Genomic DNA, 23,515 nt, shown 5'->3' on the forward strand with positions numbered 1-23,515 from the left:
CTGAAAACATTTTTCCTGTCCTTGAGCCGTAAATTAAATGACTCGGAACATTTGAGCGCGACGTCTGATCTCTCACCCATTATGTTAGAAAAGTGTGATTAGTTTTTGCTGTTGCCTAAACACAAAGCTTGGACTGTTGGTAGATGAACCTGCTGCCAGGGTGGCTTGGGGTGGCCGTGCTGACCCTGAGGTCCCCGCGGCTCTGGGGCTTGCTCGGTTCCCTGTCCTGGGGGGGCTGCAGGGACCCCCTCTGCTGCTGGTCCTGCCGGGGACGTGGGCACGGGGGTGTTCCTGCAGCCGGGATTGGGATGTCGGCTCAGAGCGTCAGCCCGTTCTGCAGTAGCTGCCCATGGCATCGTACTCGCAGACGGAGTCGTCTCTTAATTATTTCAGATGACCTCGTATTCTGCTGTTCCCAGGCAAAAGAGGGAGTCTCCTTGTGTAAGCATAAATGCTCATCAAACTTACGATTTGCATTTCTCTTTGGTGAGGCTGGTGTTTCTCCCAGTCCCCCTTTGCTTTGCCTTTAAAAGTGCCAAATAGAACCTAAATTGTGCTGTATCAGCTTAATTTCAGAGTAGTTCAAGTGGGAGCTGTGGCTGAGGTGAGTCCAGTTTTGTTCAGGCCATCGCTGGAAGCTGTACGAGGCTGTCTTGCTTATACCAAGAACTTTTGCTCGCTCTAAAGAACTGATGGTCAAGCCTTGAGTTTAATCATTAAAAGCACTAACTATGAAGGGGCTTTCTACATGCAAACCTAAGTCTGGCTGTGTCATTCATTAAGCGTGAAGACACCTATGATGATTTTTTGGAGAACACAAGTTTAGCTGTTTTCTGGTACAGATGGTGTGATCTTTGTTTATCAGAGCTATGGGGAACTTGGAAACTAGAAAGTGCTGGCAATACCGGTGACCAAATGCCATAGCTTCATGCAGAGCAGATTTACTGCTATCGCTCTTATCTTCTGCAGTCAGAATTGCTTTCTGAATCTCGGTTCTCATTTACTGGCAAATTGAAGTCTTCGGGGATCCTTTAAGCTGTGTTTGGCATGCGGGCTCCAGAGCTGAGCGAAGGGGAATGTCGTAACTGCCCCTACTCCGCAGCAGTGTGAGCACACGTCAGGCTGATTCAATGCAGGGGAAAAAGCACAGAAATAATAATGATGATCTCTTTGCATTGTTCTGGGCCTCCAGATGAAATTCTCAATGTGGGAGCAATATACACAGTGCTGGATCGTGGCAAAAAGCGAGTTGGGATTGCTGGGAATGCTGCCGTTCCTGGAAAGGATGGTTTCCTTTGTCCCACTGAAAACAGTTGGAAAGACCAACTTAAAGTGAATTGTCCCAGCCTAAAATCAAATAATTACAGGGAAGATGATTTATCAGAACAAGACATCTAGCTATGAGAAAAAGTATGTTATTCCCTGTTGAAAAAGCTGTGATGGTAGTACTGAGTAGTGGTTTGGAATAAAAAAAGCTTAAATCCTTAAGGGGTGGATCCAAAGTGCATTGAAGCCAGTGGGAGTCTTTGCTTTTGATAGGTTTTGGATCGGACCCTGAATTTGGGAAGGTAGGTTTGTATGCTGACTGGTTTAGATACAAAATACCAAAGGTAAAAAAATCACCTCAAGATTTCCTGGGTTAAAACCGTGCTCCTTATTTTTCAAACTTGGACTCTGCAGATAATTAAACCAAAGCTGAATGTCGTACATGGCAGGGGCCAGAGTCCGACGAAGGATACTTGGCCGCAACGAGTGATCTGTGCCTATCAGAACGAGGCCTGTTTTCGTTAAGTGGTGCACAATGGTGATGATAAATGGAATGGTTTGCATTTGAAGACTTTATCTTGTACTTCACACGGTTTCCATCTCCCAGCTCAACCTCTCAGCATCCAGAAAAGCCCGTGTATGTGCCTGCTGGACCTTGCCCGGGCCCCTGCAGCTCCCTCGTGCCCCGAGCGTTGGAGAGGACAGCCACGCTGGAGATCGCATCCCAGCTGTGCCCCCAGATGCCTCTGTGGGGAAAAAATGATCAGGCACTTGGAAAAACCTTTGGACGGTGGCAGCGTCCTGCTCTGGCTTGGCAGGACCGAAGATGCATTTGTGAATGGAAACTGTATTTTTAGAGCTTTTTCTATCTGGCACCTGTTGAAAGGGTCAAGATGATTCATACAGGGTAGCGTGTGAAAGGCATTTATATAATTCCTGCTGTGGTCTGGTATATAGGCCTGCCAGGGAATGCATATATATATATATATATATATATATATATACACACACACACACACACACATAATCAGAATACATTTCAGGATTCAGGGCCAGAACAAAGGGGCAAAGCCAGGCGTACGCAAAACAAGAACCACCACAAGCCTGTCTGCTGATTTCTTGAACTGAAATAAGTTTGTATCTTAAACTCCACACGAAGTTGGAGCCCGTAGCTTAAGAATGGTTTGAGCTTCCTGGTTTTAATAGCATGGAACTAGCATCTTCTCTATTTACCACTGTACTATTTCTGAGGATAATTTTAGACAAACGCATATACATATTCATTCCCTGGCAGGCCTATATACTATATATATGTTTGGTGGGGTTTGGTGTTTTTTTTTTAAAGTCTGTTTTTTGTTGCTCAGGGTTTTGGGTATCTTTGGGTTTTTTTTAAAGCAATTTAAGTTGAGTTTACTTAATTTCCCATTGCAGAGCTGAAGGGAAGACCTGGTCACCCCCTGTTCTGGAAGATGGCAAGGCTCAAGCGTATCGGATCAACATAGAGCCAGAACCGCAGGTACGGCAGCAGCAGCCCTGCACACAGGCTGGGCTTTCCAGCTTGGTTTTCTGGGGAGAGGAGATCCGTGTCTGGAATCTGGAAAGCTCTCTGCTCTGCTTGCAGTCCTTCCAGAAGTTAAGGAGTTTCTGTGTGTGGTTTTAAAACATCACGTTTGTTAGACTTTTCCGTGCAGGTCTTGCTGTGCATTCCTTGGGCTGGTACAGCCCAGGCTCCTGTGGTGAACTAGATCCCCAAACTGATCTGGCTTAAACCCAGCTCCATAATCGCCTTCCACCCAAGTTAGGCTTTGTTGAATGAGCTTGCCAGAGGCACGAGGAGGCTGGGCAGTGCCCTGGGGAGGGGAGCAGCACCCAGCACCAGACCCCCCTCGACGCCAGTGACCCAGCTCGTGCTCAGCATTATTTTTGATGGAGCTATTGGGAGCCTTCCTAAGGGTGCTGCCCGATGCCTGCCCTTCCTGGAGCACAGCACGCCCGGGGTCTGTTTGCACCTGCCTTGGCCGATGTGCCTCTGTCTTGGCTGCTTCCAAAATCCACTGCACCCTCCTAATCCCATGGCAGTGATTCATTTCACGTGGTGGTGGATGGTTTTTTTTGGTTTTTTTTTTGGTTTTTTTTTTTTTTTTTGTAATGGTCTCTTTTTCTGTCTCACTCCTTTCTCTTCCTTCTCTCTGCTTTGCAGCTTGTCTCTTCCCTCTGTCTTTAGCTCTTTTCCCTAGACTCTCCTGCCAGTACTCTGCCTGCAGCCTCCCCTGCCTTCCTACCCCGAGGTCTCGGAGAGCTGGGGCGAGGGCAGAACCGTCTCCAGCAGCAGCCTGCTACCGGGAGGTGGATGGAGCTGAACAGATCTCCATCTTTCGTACCCGTCTCTTGACTAATAGCTTGTTAGTGAGGTCAAAGATGACTCTCGTTCTCCTTTGGCTCCTTGAGGGCAAGAGGAACAGTGGTCTCGCTCCTTCCTTTCTGCCTCCAAGTTACCCGACTGTTGGGTTTTTGGATGTGCTGACCCGTGATGCCTGCTGGAGAGGTATCAGGGGAATGAGGAGGAGACCGGGAGGAGGGGATGAAGCAAAGGGGAGCTCCTGCTGTCTTGCTTCTCCTCGGATGGGTGCTGAGCTGATGCGCATGCTGCAAGCTTTCCCAGGGCACACAAGGTAATGGGTGGCAGGACTGAAGCCTGCTGAGACTTCTCGCTGCTGCAGGTTGGCCAACCCCTCCCAGAGCAGTGGCGGAGGCACCAGAGCTGCTTGCAAGCTTCGGAAAACAAAAGTACATCAGTTCAGGCTGGCAAAAAAAATCCTGCGATTGCCACAGCAACGCGGGAGCACTCTTGTGCTGATGCGGAGTGTTCAAATGTTGCTCATATGGTTTCTTTCTCCACAAAGGTGGTTTGTGTTATGGGCTGGTTTGTGAAAGCTTTTTCTCCAGCACTTATAAAGTGCCTGTGTGCAGATGCTGTTGGCTTAGCTCTGCTGCTTGTTCCTAGGGGTGGCTCTTTGAGTGTCCTGACAAGGGTCCCGAGGTCCCCCCACAGCCCTTCCTCAGCTCAGTCCAGAAGGAATACAAGACGTGCAAGGGTGGAAGAGGGAGGGATGATGCTACGAAGAGTGGTGTTGACCTCGTTTCCCTTCCGTGAGCAGTGGGGAGAGAGCACTGGCAGCAGACACTGCACCAAATGACAAGGTTGGGGGTGAGATTCTCCAAACCCCACAAAGAGTGGACCTGTATAGTCACGCCTGTGAATCTGTTGGCCATTGTAGCCATGTGGAATTTGCAAATGTTTTGCGTTCCTGCCCGGGGACAGCGGGCAGAGGGGCTTGCAGCCGCTGGTGCTGCGGAATGGCAGCAACGGCAAACCCATCCCAGTATCGCACACAAGCGAGTCGTGGGTCTGCTCGTCTTTCCTGCGCTGACTGACAGAGCAGGGGGATCTGTGTGCTTGGGCTTTGAGTTCTGGCCATGTTTGCTTCATTAATCAATTACGGCAATCTTTTTTGACAGTTATTTTTTCTTAATAGACTTTGATGTGCCCAAAACCCTATGAATAATATTAAATAAAGACCAAATGTGCAGCAGATCTGCTGCCAGATACAACATTTCTGAGGTTTAATGCAGATTGGATTTGAATCTGACTATTAATACATGTTACATATGGATCTTTTTAAAAATTAGACAGTTACATAGAATATAATGAGGGAGTAGAGGTGGATTTTCCCGAATCCAGACCTACACTGAAAATGTGTAAATCTGGGGAGTACTCAGTGGGTAAAGCAGACATGTTTGTGGCAAGGCACCGAGAGAGGCGCACAAACAAGAATACGCAGGTACAGACAGCAGGTTCCTGCTCTTGCTCTCTCTTTCAATAGATCTCCACGTTGTCTTGCTTAACGGCTTTTCTGGTCTCCCAGAGAGGAGGTGAAGGAGGTACCACGTGCACATTAGAGTATTCTTTCTGTGGTTGCACCCTAGATGCGCTGGTTGACTCTTCTCGCTCCCCAAACCGATGGTGCCTTGAGTGTGGTTCACGCTGACTGCTCGGGACGTGTGCCAGTAGCTGTACTAACTAACCCCTGTGTTATTGCAGATGTCCTCTGACTTGCGTGGTGCTAAGGGTGATCATCAGCACCCAAGAGTGCCGACCCACGCAGCAGGCATCCTGTCCACCGGGAACAGAGATCCCGGTCGCGGCTGGAGTCCCCTGTGGAGCAATTCCATATGACCCGGGGCTGTCCTATGCTGTATTCATTCAGCCCGTGTAGCAAAGGCACTTATTAGATTGTGAGAAAGAAAAGACGCGTTGTAAAGTAATAGCGTGGCTCAAGATGTGCAACCTTTAGGTGCACTTCCTTGCATCTGGAAAAAAGCAATCTGCTTTGAAACACAGGGAAAAAAAATCTGCTGGAATTTGGCCCTCGAATCGCAAAAATAGGTTTGGGGTTGTCCTTGAAAAGGGTTTTGAGAGCTTTACCCCAAGTGGCCTTTCCAGTAATGTGGAGCACATGTCTTTCCTTCCTCCAGGTTTTACTCGATCAACTTTTCCATCGTACCGGGCAAAGATGTCTTGAAAGTCTTTTGACTTGTGACTACAGGAATTCTTGGTAGAGGCCCCGAAACATGTGAGCATAAGCAGAATGCCTAAATCTCTGTGATTTCTAGGAAAGCGTGTACCCTGTAGATTACATTTTTGTTAAGTGCAATCTTTGTCTTGAAGACAGTGAGGCTTGCAGTTATATTCTGTGCAAGAGAACTTGGAAGGTATGGACCAGCTGATGAGCTCTTCTCTGCTCTCTTTCTAAATCTGTTGTGCTTTGTCACTTGAGCTCTGTGGAAAACCCCTACTCAGAGACCAAGAATGTAATCAATCTGCCTTATTAAAATTTTGATTAGTGCTATGACTGCAAGGAATAACTGCCCTCGCGACTGAAGAAGCTGGAAGTGGAGAGAGCTGCTTGTTCACAATTAGCAGAAATGACACTGAACAGGATGCTAGTGAGTCACCTTCATGAAATAATATATTTTTTTTTAAAAAGCAGACTTTGGTTATCAGTTGGTTACACTATACAAGTCTGTCCTTAACAGCAAGGGTCTCTAGAGGAGGACACAAATTCAGTGACATTCAAAGTTGCATCCCAAATAACGAAGGGCTGCATGTCTGTCAGTCCTGGTCGTAGGTGACTGCGGGACCCACGGGGATGCTGCTCGCTGCTCTCCGGCCAGCAGCACCGTCGCGTGAAGTCCAGATTCCCATCACGCAGACATGACATCACTGCTGACGTGTTGGGATCTCCAGTCTTGCTTTGCCACTGGCTGTTTGCCCGGTGGCTGTGGGCACCGGCCCTTGCCGTCCCTTCCCGGCAGACGGGGAGAGCGGGAGTGTTGATCCATCAGTTTCTGGAAATCCCACTGTCTTGTAGCATGAGCTCGCTAGTCAAAATACCGCCATGTGGTGCTAATAAAAGGAGAGGACGTTTGTTTTCTTGACTGTTCCCACACTGCCAGAATTGGCAGCCTTCTGGCCCAGGGGGGCTGGAAACGTGGGCTTTGGGCTGTGGGGCAGAGCCCTGTCAGCGCTAATTGACAGTAGATCGAGTGTCTGGGTGGGAGAACAATTGCAGCAGAAATTAAATTGGCCATGTGTAGCCGGAGCTGGAATAGGATGCGAGTCCTCCCGAACCTGGACACTTGGCTAAAATAAGCTATGTGGGGTGGAAGGCTGGGTTTCCTCCGGCTGTCCGGAGAGGGAGAGGCACTTCCCGCAGACGGCCAGTCAGCCCAGTCCCCGTGGGAATGGCATCCCAGTGCCACCCAGCTGGCAGAGCGGCACCCGTGTCGTTCTCGGGGGGAGGGATGGGGACGGTGGGTCGGTGCTCCCGGTCCTGCTTGCTTTGGTCCTCTCTCGTGCTGTGCCCAGTGAGCCGCAGCTTTCCGAGCCCGACCGAGGGGTGAGCTCTGAGCAGTGGAGAAAAACTGGAAGGATGAATGACTCCTCATTTGATTAATTGGCTCCGAGTATTGCTTTAAGTTCTCAATGGGTTGGTGTTGTGCAGGAAATTTCCATACACGTCTTTGCGAAAGCGTGGCATAGGCCATACTTGTGAACCAGGGGTTAAAGCCTCCTCGCTGGAGAGGTGGAATTTCCTTTCTCGAGGTGACCGACCTTCCTTCCTCCCCTGGTTGGCAGGGCGGGATGGGCCACGGCTGCTCCTGGGAAAGCTCCCGCCGGGACCCCCGGCTCCCCCATCGAACCCGTCCTCGCGCGGGCATCCACTGGTGCTCTCGGGGCTGAAGGAGGGGGAAAACGTCTGCCTCGTACTTTCGGGAAAACAAAGGATGAGATAATGCCCTGGCACGAGACTGGGTTCCCGTCGCGTGGGAACTCCCAGCGCGTTGTTTGAGGACTGATTTAATAGCAGAAACATGCCGAATCCTGATGGCTGCCGTAAGCGGCGTCAGCCTTGAACTGCGGATACTCAGGCAGTATTTCACATTTGGGTGTCAGGGGTTTGTACACCACCAAAATCTGCTGATCTAATTTACTGGGTGAAGAGGTTATGCACAAGCTGGTGTGCGCTTGTGTTTATTTTTTTCCTGTGATATCACGTTGAATCACTTGGAAACAAAGGCATTTTCTCAGTACCACTGTAACATGTTAATCTCTCATAACTGTAACCTTTTATGTGAAATCCTCTATACACCTCTTAGATAAATCAGCATCTTTGCTAAGTGAGCTTCAATAATCTTGGTATATGAAAGAGTAAAGAACAATCTGGCGATAAAAGAAAAAAATGGGAATGGAAATTTCAAAATGGTGTTTTCTTCTGCCCAGGTAACTTGACTAGTTTGCTCTCATAGAAGGTAAATAGGAGCTATACTAAAATACAAACTGTGGGTTTATTTAGGACAAAACAGAAAATGTTGTTGGATAAAGCACTAACGCAGATATGTGCAGTGTTATTTTACTTGATAACATCAGTTTCAGTGATGACTCTGTTAATACAGGTAAGGAAGCTGCCTGCTTGTGTACTCAGAAATACCGAGTGCTTGTTTGGAAGCAGGCGTGTAGTTCAGTGCTGCTGTTCTTACCCATTGGGAAAAATAACTTACCCCATTTCATGGGTCCCTTCCAACTTTGACATATTCTGTGATGATTCTATGGTTTTTCGTTGTCGCTCACTTAAGATGAATGAATTGCTCTTTGCGGTCACTTGTTTGACCTGCTGGGGTGAGAGCACGTGTAGAGAGCAGTCCCCGAGCGGTTAGGGGGGGATGCTGGGTGCAGGAGGGATGCTGGGTGCAGGAGGGATGCTGGGTGCAGGAGGGATGCTCACTGTGGTCCCCCGGACTCCTTGCAGCCAGCTGAGCGGCACGGGGTGGACCAGCCGGTGAAGGGGATGGGGCGAGGGCAGGGAGCGGCTCCCAAAACTCTTTTTGGCAGGAGGGTGGGTAAATGGCAGCCAGGGCGTGCGGAAATCCCGGGACAGCCGGGCTGCAGCAGCTGCCTCCCATCCCCTGGAACAGCACGCTCCTGCCGCAGAGGGCTGGGACGTCCCACGGGCACTGCCGGGGCTTGTTTGTTAGCAGGAAAGCCTGGGACGTGTTTTTGACTCGAGCTGAGTTTATCTTCTTTATTAATGAGTAAAAGCAAAAGGCTGGGGCGTTCCAAAATGAAAACCAAAATATTATCCCATTGCTTTTGTTGTGGGTTTTTTTGTGTAATTTACCCCGGTTTTTACGGAAAGAGACGTTCAGATAAGCCATGGTGATAAAGTAGGCATCTTTTGGGTTTAAGCATGTAATATTTCTGTAGACTGAAGTTTAGCTTGTTGCCAGTGATGCTTTTTTCTCTCCATTAGCTGCTGGTAGTGGTTATGGAAAGAAAATCAGAAAGTGTGATACCATAACACCTGAAAATGCAACAATTCTCCCAACTGGGAGTAGAGGAGAGAGACAGCAAGCTGAAAAGGATGAAATCAGGACAATGCCCGTTAGTGTTAAGCTCGCTAGGCTTGTTCTTTATGCCAAACACCAGATGGTGAGAAAAGTGATTTAATGGTAGTATTAAATGGTGGCTCGGTCAGGTGACACTGAAAAGGGAACAGCAGCATCTTCCCTAAGAGGAGGGAGAGCAGGCAGGAGGCCGGGGTGGATACTTGTGATGGTTTTGGAGGTTTTTGTCTCTGTAGCGGACGTTATTTTCTATGAGTGGGGAGGTTGAGCCAACGCACACGGCAGCCCTTGCGCGGCGGGGGCAGCTGGAGGCTGAGCACTGGCAGGATGCATTGCCTGCACTGAGCAATGCTCTCCTGCACCTTAGCTGTCTGCTCCTGGGCTGGAAAGGTGACCCTGAACACTGGGAAGCAGAGAGAAAATCCTTTCTAGGGTTTAGACTGTCGCTGAGCTTAGCTATGGCTAGATAGTCACCTGGCAGGAGGGCACCGCTGCTGCTGCCGGAGAGAGGAGGACGTTTGGAGGCTCTTGTACCTTTGTTATCCAGGGTTACTGTATTGCAAAAATACCTTGAGGTTTTACTGATGTTTATTTTCTGTTAATGGTCGTTAGGTTTTCCTGTATGAATGAAAGTTAAATACTGCTTATACGTAGAAATTCTTTTATTCTTAGGCTTCTTCACCTAGCCTAATTTCTTCTAGAATTACTTACCGTGAATATTAGTTCTGTTCACGTGGAACTGCGGCTGAGGTTGTCTTAGGACTGTGAGAGCCAGAGTTACTCACACCTAGCCTGAGCCTTAACAGAGTTTATGATGTTACCGCGGTGCAATAGTTACTCCCATGTCCAAATGTATTTACGTTGCCTGTGCAGAAGGGCTTTGTCTGCAGAGCTTTGCCTGAAGGTGTTTTGAAAACGCAGCCAGTATATCCTGTGCCCTCCAGTTCAGCAGAGCCTATGATCCCCAGCTATCTTGCTTTTTTATGAAAGTGTTAATAAAACCGATACATTTGTACAAAGCCCTCCTCCCTCTGCTTGTTAAACACCCCCTTGCATCCTTGATATTAAAAACATGCCCTCTGCACTGGAGCAGGCAAGATAAATGGAAACACATTTTAATCATTCTTGCCGGTCTTGGGGAACTTTTTTCCATTGCTCTGGATTTTTAAGAGACCACTGGGGAGCCAGGTAGCTTAAGGGATGAAGTCGTGGCGTTGCAGCTCAAGTCCCTCTTGAGCTCTTTAAATCGCATGAGGGCTGTGGCTTCTCCCGGGGGGTGAAGCTGTTCGCCGGAGCTGTGGGGAGCCAGCAGCCATCGGACCCTCCCCAGTGGCCATCAGCGTGACCGCATCAAGGTGGAAAAGTGTTTGCTCCTTAAGAAGGGTCTGTGTAGCTTACTTCTCTAATTGGGAGAGATTGTCCCTGGGTTAGATGTAGGCTGTCCTTGTGCTATACATTATATAGTGCAGAACATGTGCAAACATAGAGCTGGAATGTTTTCCTAGCTCACCCTAAAAGTACTTTTTTTTAATAATATCTCATTTTACATCAGAGCTGCTTCTCATGAGAGCACCCCTTCAGAAAGGGGTCGATCTCTTCCTCCTGGAAGTTAAGAAATGCCCAACCATCGTTTACAAATGGTTTAGAAACTTTCCTGCCCATGCAAATATATTTCAGGTGACTCTTGTCAAGGCAGCTATAACCCTGTCAGAAGTGACACATCATTTAAAGCTGGTAGGAAGTGTTCAGCTTTTCCCTCTCCGGTGCTGTCGCTCCTGACCGGGCGCTCTCGGCGGGTAGAGCCCGGTGCCGGCCCCGGTGACTCTGCGGTGCCCGAGGCGAGGGCAGCGGGTTTTTTTGGTCAAGCCCTAGCTCCTGGAGTCGTGTGTTCGTGGAATTACTCCTGAAAAACTAAGCTTTGTGGAATTACTCCTGAAAAACTAAGCCAGGCTGCTGTCCGTGAAGGTACGTGTGTTTTACCTGTGGAAGTGGGGTTTTGTGGTTGGAGATTTGCAGTGACGGGAGGCGGCGGGGCTGACCTCAGCCTGCTCCCTGCCGTAACAGCAATTAAACAGAAAGCAATGGAGACTTTCATATAAAGCTTTTGCTGTAGCTTGCAGGGGTTTCGGCAGAAATTGCAGCGTGTAATACAGAAACAAATGCTTTAAAATGAGCCTGACTGCCAGGTCCAAGACCACAAAGCTGAGCAAACCTTAGCAACGCTCGCAGGGGCTGCACCTCTGCCTGCCAGGACACGACCCACGGGTGTTTTTCAGCATGTCCGAGGCCCGGCACGAGGCTGTGGGGCTTGTGTTGGGTCCCCGTCCCGCGATTTCACCGGCTGTGCCCTGACAGCCGTGCCTCCTCAGGGTACAGACCGTCCTGGGGACGCGGGCAGGCTGGGGCTCAGCCAGGCTCCAGCTTGAGTCATGTTTCACGTGAACGTTGTCTGCGGCCTTTTAACTAAAAGACCATCTGATTTTAAGGGTTTGGTCTCTTACTTAGAGAGATCTGAAAAACGAATTTGGTGTTTAGCTGATGACTGTGAAAGGAGTGCAGTGAGAAGGACGTGATGGATGAAGTTTTACTTCAGACCATGGTATACGCTGAAAGAGGAACTTGGCAGAATATTTGAAATCCGTTTCATAAAATAACACACACGCTCTGTTCATCCAGCTTCAGCAAACTACACCCGACCTTTTTTTCTTATCTGCTAGTCTTCTGAGCTGAGCTAAATAGTAGGATCATACTTAGAGAGCTTTTTAAAGTTAGATTGAAGCCTGCTTAGTCTGTAAGAACAGCATCTCAACACAATATCTGAACTGTGCTTATAGGGAAATGTGTTAAAATGTGTGTAGCTTTTAAAATTTATCCTTTTCCCCTAGCTTTGGGGGCAGCCTTTGACATAAGGGTTGGCCATGGGGCTTCTTTTGAGGCAGTGAGCTGGAGAATCGATCCCGCTCCTGCGGCCACCGGCCACAGTGTAAATCTGTTATTTGCATTCAGATGAAAACTGTGCCATCCATCCCATACACGTCCTCTGTGGGGTAATAATATGATTTCTATTTCTAGGACTTTTGAACTGGTTTATCAGAGGCAAAGCACTGTCTTTGCTGTTGAAAAGCTCGGGGGGAGGAGAGGAAGGGGTCACTGCATTGTAGTTGTCTTCTGTGCCGAGGCTGAATTTCAGTCTTTGAGGGTGTCGGGATATGCTAGGATATGTCTTCAGCCTTAATTGCTCGTCACATATGTACGAAAGAAGACTTGCAGCAATGAAGGCAGTACAATTTTGCCCACAAAAAGCCCTCTGCCAGGAGAGGTCAGAATCAGGTCGTCGAAGTCCGACTGTACCCCTTGGGTCAGAAGAAAAGACAGCCAGGGGCAGAAATTGCATCTTTGCTTTAAAAAAAAAACAAACCCTTGCCCATATCCTATTCTTTTCTCTTGCTGCCAGGTCTGAGCTAGTCCCCTTGAGCCCTGGGCAGCCAGCGGTGCCAGGTGCCCGTTGGAGAAGCCGGGGAGTCCATCACCAGGCTGTCTGGGCACGTTGGACAGCAGGCACGGTGGGGACGGGTCTCAAACCGCTGCTCAGCCTTGCAGAAACCGTGATGGGTTTGCTCTAAGCTGACCTTCCTTCAGGCGTAGCTCTTGAGGCAGATGCTCCGGTGGTCTCCTGATAACGGTAATAGTGACGTACAAACGTTATCCCGGTTCCGCAGAAAGGTGCTCTTGCCCTCTTCTCTTCCATGGTTGGCAGCTGAGGGACCGATGCCAGGGACACATCTTTTATCCATATATCGCAGAGTCAGTCGGAGAGTCGCTGGCGGGCTCTCGGCAGAACACAGCTGGGCTCAATTACCCAAGCTCGGAGCGAGGGAGAGAGAAGTCAAATGCCGGTGAGGAGCCGGAGCACTCGGGCTCATCCTGCTGCTGCTGGAAGGCGGACACAAGTAACCGAGCATGCTCACGAGAGGTACCTCTTCCAGGTGACCCCATGGCTAAGAGATGCTTTGACCTCCTGGTGCACAAATAGCAACGCTCGTGTCTCTAATTCAGCATTTTTGGCAGCAAACGTCTAGCTGACGCTGACTGATCGTGTTCTGGTTTTAGGAAGAGAGTGGATACGAAGTACATCAAACAGAAGACTGCTTTCGGCTGAGCCAAGCCGTTAATGACCTTCAGCTCTGTTTAAGTCTGATGCAGCACGTGTTTATAACGGAGAGCAGGACTGGCTCCCCTGGGCTTAGCAAAATAAACGTCTTGCAGGCGATGCCCGCAGCGGCTGGGTGCCTGCGCCGGTGGGAACCAGAGCTGCTGCTGGTCCTGTCCCTGCAGATCTTCTCCCACCACTGCACAAGTGGGCTCCGGGATGGATTTGGGGCTTGGAGGTGTAGTTTCGGAGGCGTGTTCAGCTCTGCAGCTCGTGGGTCTGCTCCCAAGGAAGGTTTCTCAGATATGCCGAAGCTACCGTTGCTCAATGCCCTTCCAAATCAGGCCATGGGTGTAGGTGCTGACATGGAGGTTGTAGGAGCCAACGTTGGCCTCTCAAATTAGCAATCTTCAGTTTTAATCTCTGTCTGATAGTCTGGAAAGTGAGATTAATTATTTTGTTTGTACTTCTGGCCTTTTAGGGGTCTAATTTAATATGCTGTGAAGTGAATGAACTTTTAAATGCTTTGGATCAGAACATGAAGATGTTCTCTAAAGCTGTGTCCAAAACCTGTGGTCTCTAGAGCTAAAGACTTGTGCTTGAAAAAGGCTGAAAGGGCAAATAGGGCATTTTGCAAAATGTCAAAAAAAAAAAAAAAAAAAATCTTTTTTTTTCTTCCCTCCCCCCCCCAAGAATAAGAAAATTTGAGGCAGCAAAATGGTCAAACTTTAGGAAAGTAAGGCTGGATGTATTTTACCAAAGTGTATCAGAAGACAAATGTGAGTTCTCAAAACTCTTAAGAAATCATGTCTGGTATAGCATATTCTCTGAGTGCGAAGGGCAGTTAACTCCTGCAGCTCTGCAAAACACAGCCCTGAAGAGCACAGCTGAGGTTGGCTGGTACCGAGAGCGGCTGAGGTGGCGAGCACAGGGGACTTGTGCTTGCCCAGAGAAGGGCTTAGGTTCAAATCCATGAGTTAAACTCTTCCCAGCTTTGGATCCCAACATTACTCCTGTTAAGCAGACAGCTGAAACTGTGTGCTTACCTTGATGTATTTTGAAAATCTGAAGAGATTTATGGTTTTTGTTGACTCTACAAAAGGTGGTTTCAAAAGATGATAAACTCTCTCCCAAAGAGAGTAGGACTGAGACTGATTTTCAAACCTTTTGAAAATTCTTGGTTGGCTGCATGTTTTCCCATTTATGGGAACACTTATTTCAGCAGTGATTAGATTGATAGAAGTTTTTAATTTTTGAGTCTTCTGTCCTATTACAGGTTTGACAAAAACCCCTGAGGATTGAAAGTGCCTCAATTCAGCTACTCCAGCAGAGTCAGGGGCACAACTGCAATGAGCAGGCAAAGCCTATCTTCACATTTGTTACCTAGAGTATGTTTTAGCTCTGCCTGGGGAAGCCACAGAGTATATTTGTATTTCTGTTGAAATCTTCAGCTTGCTTCTTTTAATGGTCCCCTACATGTTTCCTGAAACTGGAAACGATATATCCTGTGAAAAGCATTGGAGCTTCATTACTTTGCTGATTGTGCACATTGCTCCGCTGGCTGTGTCCAGGCATCACGCTGTAGCTGAACGAAATACCTTCAGCTGATACAGGGGAAAAGAGATTTGCAATAAGCAGTCACGGAACAGAGGGACTTGCTAGAAATTGAATAAGTGCTTGTAGAAGGAAGGAAAAAAAGCTCTCCCTATTTATGGCTCTTTGAGGAATTCCCAGGATTAAATCCTTCATTCAGTATCCTTCCCTTAAATATAAAAGGAAATCCCATGTTTTAAGAACATTGTTTTCCTTCCAGCACAGAATTCCCATTTGGAGGGACTGCTGGGGTGGATGCTGGGTGCCGTGCCGGAGCGCGCTGCCTCTCGGGCTGCCCCTCACAGAAGCACCCACTGGGTGCAAGGGCCACCAGCTCCTTCAGCAGCCCAGCCAAGCCCCTTTTCTCCCTCTTAAATATTTTTTTTTTCTGATGAATGCCAGAACAAGTTACGTGTTTTGGTGGTGTTGGGATGATTTTTGTTTGCTTTGTGCTTTATTTTCTAGATGTCTTGAGAGATTTTGTTTGGTTTTCAATTTAATAGCGTGTTTTTCCAATAATACAAGTGGCATCAGTCTCTTGTTAGTAGAGTCTCGTTCTAAGTACCAGCCTTAACTCCCGTTGTATGTACGCGAGAAAAAACTCTTTCTGTGGGCACCGCAGAGCCAGCCGTGCGTGCTCAGCGTGGCCCGAGGCTGGCAGGGTCACTGGCTGCAAACGCGCTCCCTTATGTCAACAGCTGTTGCAGAAAAAAACGTTTTCATTAAGGAAATCAAAGACCTGTACCTGTTTTCAGCAACGGTGCAGACTGAATATATCAGTCCTGTTTGGGATAGAACAGCCTCTTTCCGTTCCAGATTTCCCCGTGCGTATCTCGTGAATTTTTTTCCCTTATAAGATTTATAGACACCCTTCATGTTTCAGCTGATTAGTGATATGGGCTCTTTGCTTCAGAAAATCGTTCCTTTCATGCTCTCGATGCTGCGTTGTGTGGGGGAGACAGGAGCCAGGCATCTGAAAACGAGTTTATCATCTCTTTTCTTCTATCTTAATAAACGGTGGCACCCAAGAACGTGCTTGAGACTCTGCACAGGGAGCTCCAGCTCAGTGCAAGCAAAGTTGACGGCATCTGGCTGTCGGTGTCCGAGAGTCGGTGGAAAGAGATGCAGTAGCTCAGGCACGATAGCCAACCCAACGTGGCTCATCGGTGCTTCTAGCCCGACAGCAGCTCCGGGCAAGGCGCTGCTTGCTGCCGGCGCTGCTCCTACCGCAGCTACGTACATACGGCTTTCTGCGCCCGCTGCCAAGAGAAACACTCCCGTACGCCGTGTCCTGTCTTCCTTCTGCTGGAAATAGTTCCTCAGGATATAAATACTGTCTCGGTAAGGGCAGCCCTTACCTGTGCTTGATAAGGCACAGGCTGCGTTCATGCAACGCTGATAAATGCATCTCGAGGAGGGTGAGGAGGTGTTTTGATGAAGCTGTGCACGGGGTGGCCAAGGCAAGTGGTTGCTGCAGGTCATCTTTTTTGTTTGCTGTGGCTCATTCTCCTCCAAATAATCCCTTTTCCTCTGCTCATTCCTTCCCCCGGTGGGAAGGGACGGGCTGGGGGTCTCCAGCAGGGTGGTGACCAGGGAAGGTCAGTCTGGCTGGGCACTGGCTGAGGGTGCTTGCCGCACACAAACCCACCCCAAAACCCGCCTGCTCCCTGGGACTGGGACTTCAAACAGCTCCTTTCTAGCTCTGCCTTGCATTTATCTGCTGTGGGGTAGCTGTGTGTATCGTCTCTGCCAGGAGTGAGGAGGCCTGGGCTCCAGGAGCTCCAAGTGCTGCGTGTCAGGAGGTCGGTTGCGCTTCATAATTGATGGTCCTAGAAGGCAAGCGTGAGAAAACAGATTGCGAGTTTCTGTTCCGTAAGCTAAAAGAGTTCTTCTCGGTGAAACTTCGCAGGCCAGCTCTTAGGAAGGGTTTGCAAACCCTCATAATTTAAGAGAGACCATAAAAAGCAGGAAGAAAAGCCAGCAGAGAAAAGCAAACTAGGTCCCAAAGGGGGGAATTTTTTTCTGATTTTGAATTTGAGAACTGTAAAGAAATCCATCTGGTTCTAGGTTTCCGAGAACGAATGCACGAGTGTTTTGCACAATGCAAAGCCTTGCAGTCTCACGGCCTTTGAGATGAGAAAAAGGAGACAGAGCTCTGTTCTGAGAACAGCTTTTTGTGCAACAGGAAAGCTGCGTAGCAGAGAAACTGAGAGCAGCGAAGAAGGGAAAGACTGGTGTGCTCTCAGAGGGGTAAATGCTTTCTCTGTGTTTCCCCCAAAGCCGTTAGCTGCCCCCGACGTGAAGCACAGCTCTCCAAAGCCTGCCAAGAACTTGGTGGAAGAGGCTGAGGGACATCTATTGCTTCACCTCCATGGTCTTGGTCTGGTAGGTGTTAGGGTGGTGGGAGCACTCTGGTGTCCATCAGGAGGAGCCTGTTGATCCCTATGGATGCTGCTGGGTCACCTCTGGCTTTACAACACGGCTGAGCAGAGGGAAGGGTGAGCTGTCACCACCATGAGCATCCCCGTCCCTGCGGGATGGGGAGCTGGTGGCAACTGGGGATGCCGAGCAGCTCGGCAGTGCAGGGAGGGCTCTGAAAAGCCCCATTTCCATCACCGGGCTTTCATCCCTTTTGGAGAGTGCCCAAGCAATAAGTTTTAGCTTTATAGCAACGTTTGCTCTCCATGTACAAATTGCTGAGCTTAACAGGGACGAATGGGCAATGCTTTACAAGCTACCTTGGATTAAAGCAAGTCTGTGGAGATTATGGTCTCTAGGCCCTTTGCTGGAGGAGGTTTTCATGCCAGAAATAGCTGCCAGCCCCGTGCTCCCCGGCGAAGGGTCTGGGTGTCCCTGGTACGGAGGAGCCCGTGGGGCCGGAGGAGAGCGGAGGATCCTGCCCGGTCCTCTGCAGGCAAAGGCTCCCGCCACTGCTTCCCTCGGACCGAGCGTGCATCTGGGTCCTGACGCACAGATAATTAACCATAATGGCTTTTTAAAAGCATAACTCTGTAGCTCGCAGTGGCCTGCCGGGCAGCACGGACCATTGCTTTTTCCCCCGAAATGTTTATGATCCTTCTTTTCCTCTCTGTGTCATGGTTGAAAGAGTTTTCTTTATTTCCCTTGAAATAATAATGTAAATCTGGGAACTGGAAACCCATAGCCTGGTTGGGTTTTGGGGGTTTTTTTTAAAGAATATAAATTGGGGAATGGTTAAAATTATATTATTCCTGGCAGCAAAATTCCTTTTTTAATAGATAATTTAAAGTTATTATGTTGGAGGCAGTTTTCCCCACGTGTGTGTGCATGCACGGTGTGGAAGGAGCAGTGCCGAGAGGGCTCGGGGCGGCTGCCGAGGCTTCCGAGGTGGTGGAAGTGCTGGGAGCTTGCCGGAGTCTGCAGTTTTTCAGCTGGTGGCAGAAAAAACCTCAAAGGCACCATTTTGCAGTTCTTAATTTAGCCCGGTTTTTATCAATGGGAGTTTTGCCTTAGGAAGAACTGAAGTATTGGACTTTCAAGATCTTTTTCTAGCAGGATCTGGTTTTCATTTCTCTTAGCTGTTCATTTTTACAAGGCTTGGGAGCACCAGTGTTTTCTGCCATGCACCAGTGATAGACATTTGTTTCCAATTAGTATTTATTGGATTATTTTAGTCAAAAGTAAGCTTTGTGTTAAAGCCCCGCAATATGCACTTTATTATTTGTTCACAGGACGGTGTTTTCTCTTTCTGCTTGGTTTTGCATAAGCTTCAGTCTGCTGAAAAGCTGGTGCGAGGCAGCATCGCTGGGATCTGCCCTGGAACAGATTAAATCAGATTAAACAGATTACAGCCTCTTATACAAGCATCTCTTTCTTCCATCGGTACGGGCATGTTTCTGACTCACATGGCTGGAAATAGCAGCAGCCGGCGCGTGTCCTTAGGCTGTGTCCGGCTTTCTGCTGCTTTTCCCGATAGCTGGAATTAGCCCCTCTCTGGGGAAGGGGCTGCTGGTCGCTCCCCAGGCTGAGGGTTAGCAGGTAAAGCCTGGCTCCCGTGGCTTGCGGCAAGATTAGCTGTAGGTACTGTTGGATTTATGGGTGTGTGCGGGGCTGACTAACAGAGCTTTGGAAAAACACGTAGGTAATGTTTTATGTAGGTAAAATAATATGGAAAACTTGCCTTTTAACAGCATCTGAGTTCCTGACTTGAGGTCGTATGACAAAAAGATTTCCGTAGTTTGCCTTGGGAATTAAAAAGCAAATGAAAATAGGAATACCAACCTAAACCCTTGACCAGTGCGTTTCTCACACTGTAAATGACTGATGTTATTTTGGGAGAAAACCTCCCAAAATGGATCTTTGTGCAGGAGGGTAGCTGCAAGTAAACAAAAATACCAGGATTGGCCCCTTGCCTTGGGGTCTTGCCCAACCTGTACGCGTAGCTGTAGAGCTTGGGGTTTGCCGTGTTTTCCTAATGTAAATCAGGAGTGATTGCCCCGAAGTCAGGAGAGCGATAAGTGCTCTCGGAGTGATGTAACGCGAAACGAGAAGCAGACTTGCAGCCTTTCTTTTGCGGAAATAACAAATATGCTTTTACAGGAGAATAAATGCAGAATACTTGGCAGTGGCTCACCGTGGAGGAACAGGCAAGTTCATTTGGTCGGAGGCCAAGGAAAGCTTGCATAGATTCAGCAAGATTTAACTGCAGGTCGAGTCTGAGTTTTCCTTTTCCTGCTGCATATCTCCATTTTCCACAGTGCATATAAAATATTATTACTGCAAACTGCACGTCCCGACGCAGTCTCTCCGTGTATGTCATACTAAGAACTCTAAACCTCACGGGTTTTTTTCTGCTTTTTCTTCTCTTCCAGGACAACGGGCCTGCCCAGAGCAGGAGGCCGATGATGCCCCACGGGGCTGGGGGCAGCCCCATGGACAACAAGCAGATGCCGAACGTGCAGCACCATCACCCGACCCGGCTCTACGCTAACAGCGGCTCCGAGGCGGCTCTGCCGGGCCAGCTGAGCGGGCTCCACATCGCTCCTGCCCAGAGGTGGTACGAGAGCGTGGCTCGCGCTCTGGGTCCCGCTGCTCTTCACGCAAACTCGGTTTCAGGGGGCTGCGTTGAGGTTGTGGTGTTCCTGGAGCTCCTGGAGCTCCAGAGATCCCGGGTTCGGCTCCTGCTCCATTAGTTGAGTGTAGGTGGGAGAAAGGGAAAAAAAAGGGAAAAAAAAAAAAAAAAAAAGGGGGGGGGGGGAAGGGAAAAAAAAGGAAAAAAAAGGGGGAAAAAAAAGGAAAAAAAAAGGAGAAAAAAGGGAAAAAAGAAAAAAGGAAAAAGGGGAAAAAAGGGAGAAAAAAGGAAAAAAGGGAAAAAAAAAGGGAAAAAAAAAAGGAGAAAAAAGGAAAAAAGGAAAAAAGAAAAGAAGAAAAAGGAAAAAAGGAGAAAAAAGGAAAAAAGGGAAAAAAGAAAAAAGGAAAAAAGGAAAAAAGAAAAGGAAAAAAGGGGGGGAGGGGGGGGAAAAGGGGAAAAGGAAAAAAACAAAAAGGTAGTTTGGAGATGCCAAGTTCTGAACAAAATGGCCACGTGTATATATGTAGCAACTGCAACACTGAATTTAAGCTTGTGATGCTGAAGCAATGTTCAATTGTTCATCTCGGAGATGGGTAAAGGTGCTGGTTTTCCAGATCTACATAAGATCCTTCTGTTGACGATGGGGGTAGGTAGATTAGCAGCATCAGATCCAGTTCTCAGGCTGGGATTAATGCTAGGGCCCATCACAGACGTTAGTATCCTGGTTTTTCAAAGTACTTATTCAAGGCAGAATGGAGGGTTTTGCCTTCCCAGGAGTGGGGATCGCACCACCACAGACCCCGCAGCAAACCCTTGGTCTGGGAGCTGGAGGTATCCGCAGAGAAAATTAACCCCATCGAACTGGGATGTTTATAAATGTAAGATCTGCTTAATGCAGCTGTCCAGGAGGCTGGGAAATAAATAATGCTTGTAGGAAAGAAAAAGCTTTTCTGTAGCCAAGAATGGTTTGGGAGGATAACTCGGACTTTGAGACAGGCCAGGCTGTGGACTGTGATGCTTTCGCATGGCTTACGCTGCTGCTGATTTATGCTCCTCCAGACTGGCAAAATATTCTGCAAGAAAGTAACGTCTGTATCAAATACAAAGAGCAAAGAGCGTTTCTTTTCAGCTCGGGAACTCTGCGCCTGCATGAATTCATGTTTCGATGACGCTGCGAGCCAGCTTATTCCCTGTGCTGCTCCAGGAAAGTTAATGAAGTTGGAAAGAAGAGAAGCGCACAAAAAATACAGAGAACAAAATCTGATGTTATCTGCGTGTGAGCCAAAAGCCAGGAGATTAGCTTGGGTGTTTGAGTAGAATTGAGTCAGAAGTGCATTCTCTTTGAATTCGTGCTTGATCAGGCTGGACTGGTCAAAACCTGTCCTTTTTCATTGAAAACGTGTGAGTTGACGTACGAGAGGGCTGTAGCAGGGCAGATGGGCACTCGGGGCACACGTGGAGGGTTTGGGCTGCCCGGGGGTCGCAGGGATCGATCCTCTCGACCACCCGGCGCTGCTGTGCCCGGCCAGCCGCCGAGGCTGGCACTCGCCTGCCCGCGGGGACTGGGACGGCCAGGCAGGCCCATCCCAGAAAATGGAGCTTTGGCTTTTCTTTGAAAGTGAATTTTGTTTGGGTTTTTTTTCTTTGTTTGAAAGTGAATTTATTTTTTTTTTTTTAAGGGGGCATGAGTACAATGCTGGTAGAGAAAATGAGTCAGATGAAGGCTAAAATATGTTAAGCTGTCTGATGGGGTTCAGGGCTCTTGCTATTTTTATTGGTTTTATAATGACCTTGATGACCTTCCCCTTAAAAAGGAAAAGGAGTCCCTTCCCACAAAGCTGTGCTGGGCTTTGGGGCCTCAGCGAACCACAACAGCACTTCAGTTCATCTCGTACTTAAACGTGTACCCGAAACATTTTTGATTCCAAACTACGCTTTTCACGTTTTGACATACTGAATGAACTGGAATAACGGTTTAAATCGCTATTTGTTGCCTGTTGTGCCCCAGTCATGCCGCATACAGACAAGGAGCAGCTTCAGGTCTGGATGCTGAGGGTCGGCGCGTGGTTGGGGGGGAGTTACGGGACCGCTCTCCTGTCCCGTCCTCGGTGCTGAGCGGCCCCGCGGGGTGGTTTCCTCATTTAAGATGTGGGCTGTGTCTGGCACACGGATCTTTTAATGCAGTCGCCTACAGAAACGCTAACTTCGAAAGAGGCGCTTGCGGATGGTAAGGAGATTTGCTGTCACGCCTGTGCCTGGCAGCAGCTCACGCTCTCCCCGTGCCGGATGCCCTAACAGAGATACGAGGGGTGGCCCTACGTAATTAATGAAATGCATTGTTTTACCCATTTTTTCAATAAATTCCATGTGTGGCTGAACAATTTACAGTGCTTGTAAGCAGCTGCCCTCTTTCCCGAAGGCATCTGGTAACTGGGCCAGCCCTAGCTGCGTTGCTCAATCGGAGCCGAACAGGGAACAAGTTTAACTTCCCGGGTTCAGTGGCTGTTCTTGGGACAGACATACCTCCAGGCAGAGAAACACATGGGAACAGAGGTGTTTAATTGAATCTGTGGGAGTGTGGAGGTTTCAGTACTTCCCTGATGAGCTGACAATTGCTGTTTATATTTGACTGGAGCCTTTCTTTCTTTTCTTTAAAACAGCCTCGACCCCTTGAAGTCTCTCCCACGGAACAGAAATGGGATTGACGTGGAGTCGGATGTGTACAAGATGCTTCAGGATTACGAAAAGCCCGTATCGGAGCCTAAGCAGTCTGGATCCTTCCGATACTTGCAGGGCATGTTGGAGGCCGGCGAGAACGGTAAGGAGGTTGGCACCCATAGCCATGTCCCAGCGAGTCCCCTACACCTCCCCGCAACCGGGGCTGCGGCACTGCACCGCCGCGGGGCTTGAACCATCGCTCGGTCCCTCTGCACCCACCAAGTTGCTGTTGCAGGCTTAGCTGCCTCCCTCTTCCCTTGCTGACGTCCAGAAGGTGGAAAAGCCTCGAAAGGACGCGTCTGCCAGAGCCGATGGGGTGGGTTTGCAAACTCTTCTGCTCTGTCGTTATTCACCGCACGTCGCCTCGGTGCCGAGGCAGCTCAGCTCAAGACGGGGCGGGGGGGGTCCAAGCACCCTGTGAGGGGGAACGCCCGGACGGCGGGTTTCAAATCAGGGTTTCAGATGCTCAGGCCAGCATCTGCGGGCTTACCAAATTTTGTGGCCGACTTGAGCATCGCGTGAAAGTTGGATTTGCAAACAGCTTCTGCGTGGCAGCTGTTTTCCTGAGACGGTTTATGAAATGTAATGGCCTAAAGCGGTTGTGTAAGATCACCGGTGGAGAACCGTAGGCCTGTTTAAGTAAATGGCATTTGCATAAGGACGTGGGATGGTCCTCAGCAATGCCGGGATAGAGATCAGGAGCTCTTGGCTCACTTCTCAAGTCTGTCAGTGTTTCCTGCCTGTGTTGTTAATGCGGGCAGGAGCCAACTCCA

The 23,515-nt window shown here is 48.8% G+C and overlaps 1 protein-coding gene across 1 annotated transcript in view; it reads left to right on the forward strand.

Annotated features, from left to right (window-relative positions):
• PDLIM4 (PDZ and LIM domain 4) overlaps positions 1 to 23,515 on the forward strand; it is a 54,548-nt gene that overhangs the window by 23,606 nt on the left and 7,427 nt on the right. The window contains exons 3-5 of the mRNA XM_029998264.2: positions 2,698 to 2,782; positions 19,825 to 20,006; positions 22,685 to 22,842. Coding sequence (XP_029854124.1) covers positions 2,698 to 2,782; positions 19,825 to 20,006; positions 22,685 to 22,842 — 425 coding nt within the window. The remainder of the gene's footprint in view (positions 1 to 2,697; positions 2,783 to 19,824; positions 20,007 to 22,684; positions 22,843 to 23,515) is intronic.

Source organism: Aquila chrysaetos, chromosome 22 (genome assembly GCF_900496995.4).
Source record: "Aquila chrysaetos chrysaetos chromosome 22, bAquChr1.4, whole genome shotgun sequence".
Classification (NCBI taxonomy): Eukaryota; Metazoa; Chordata; class Aves; order Accipitriformes; family Accipitridae; genus Aquila; species Aquila chrysaetos.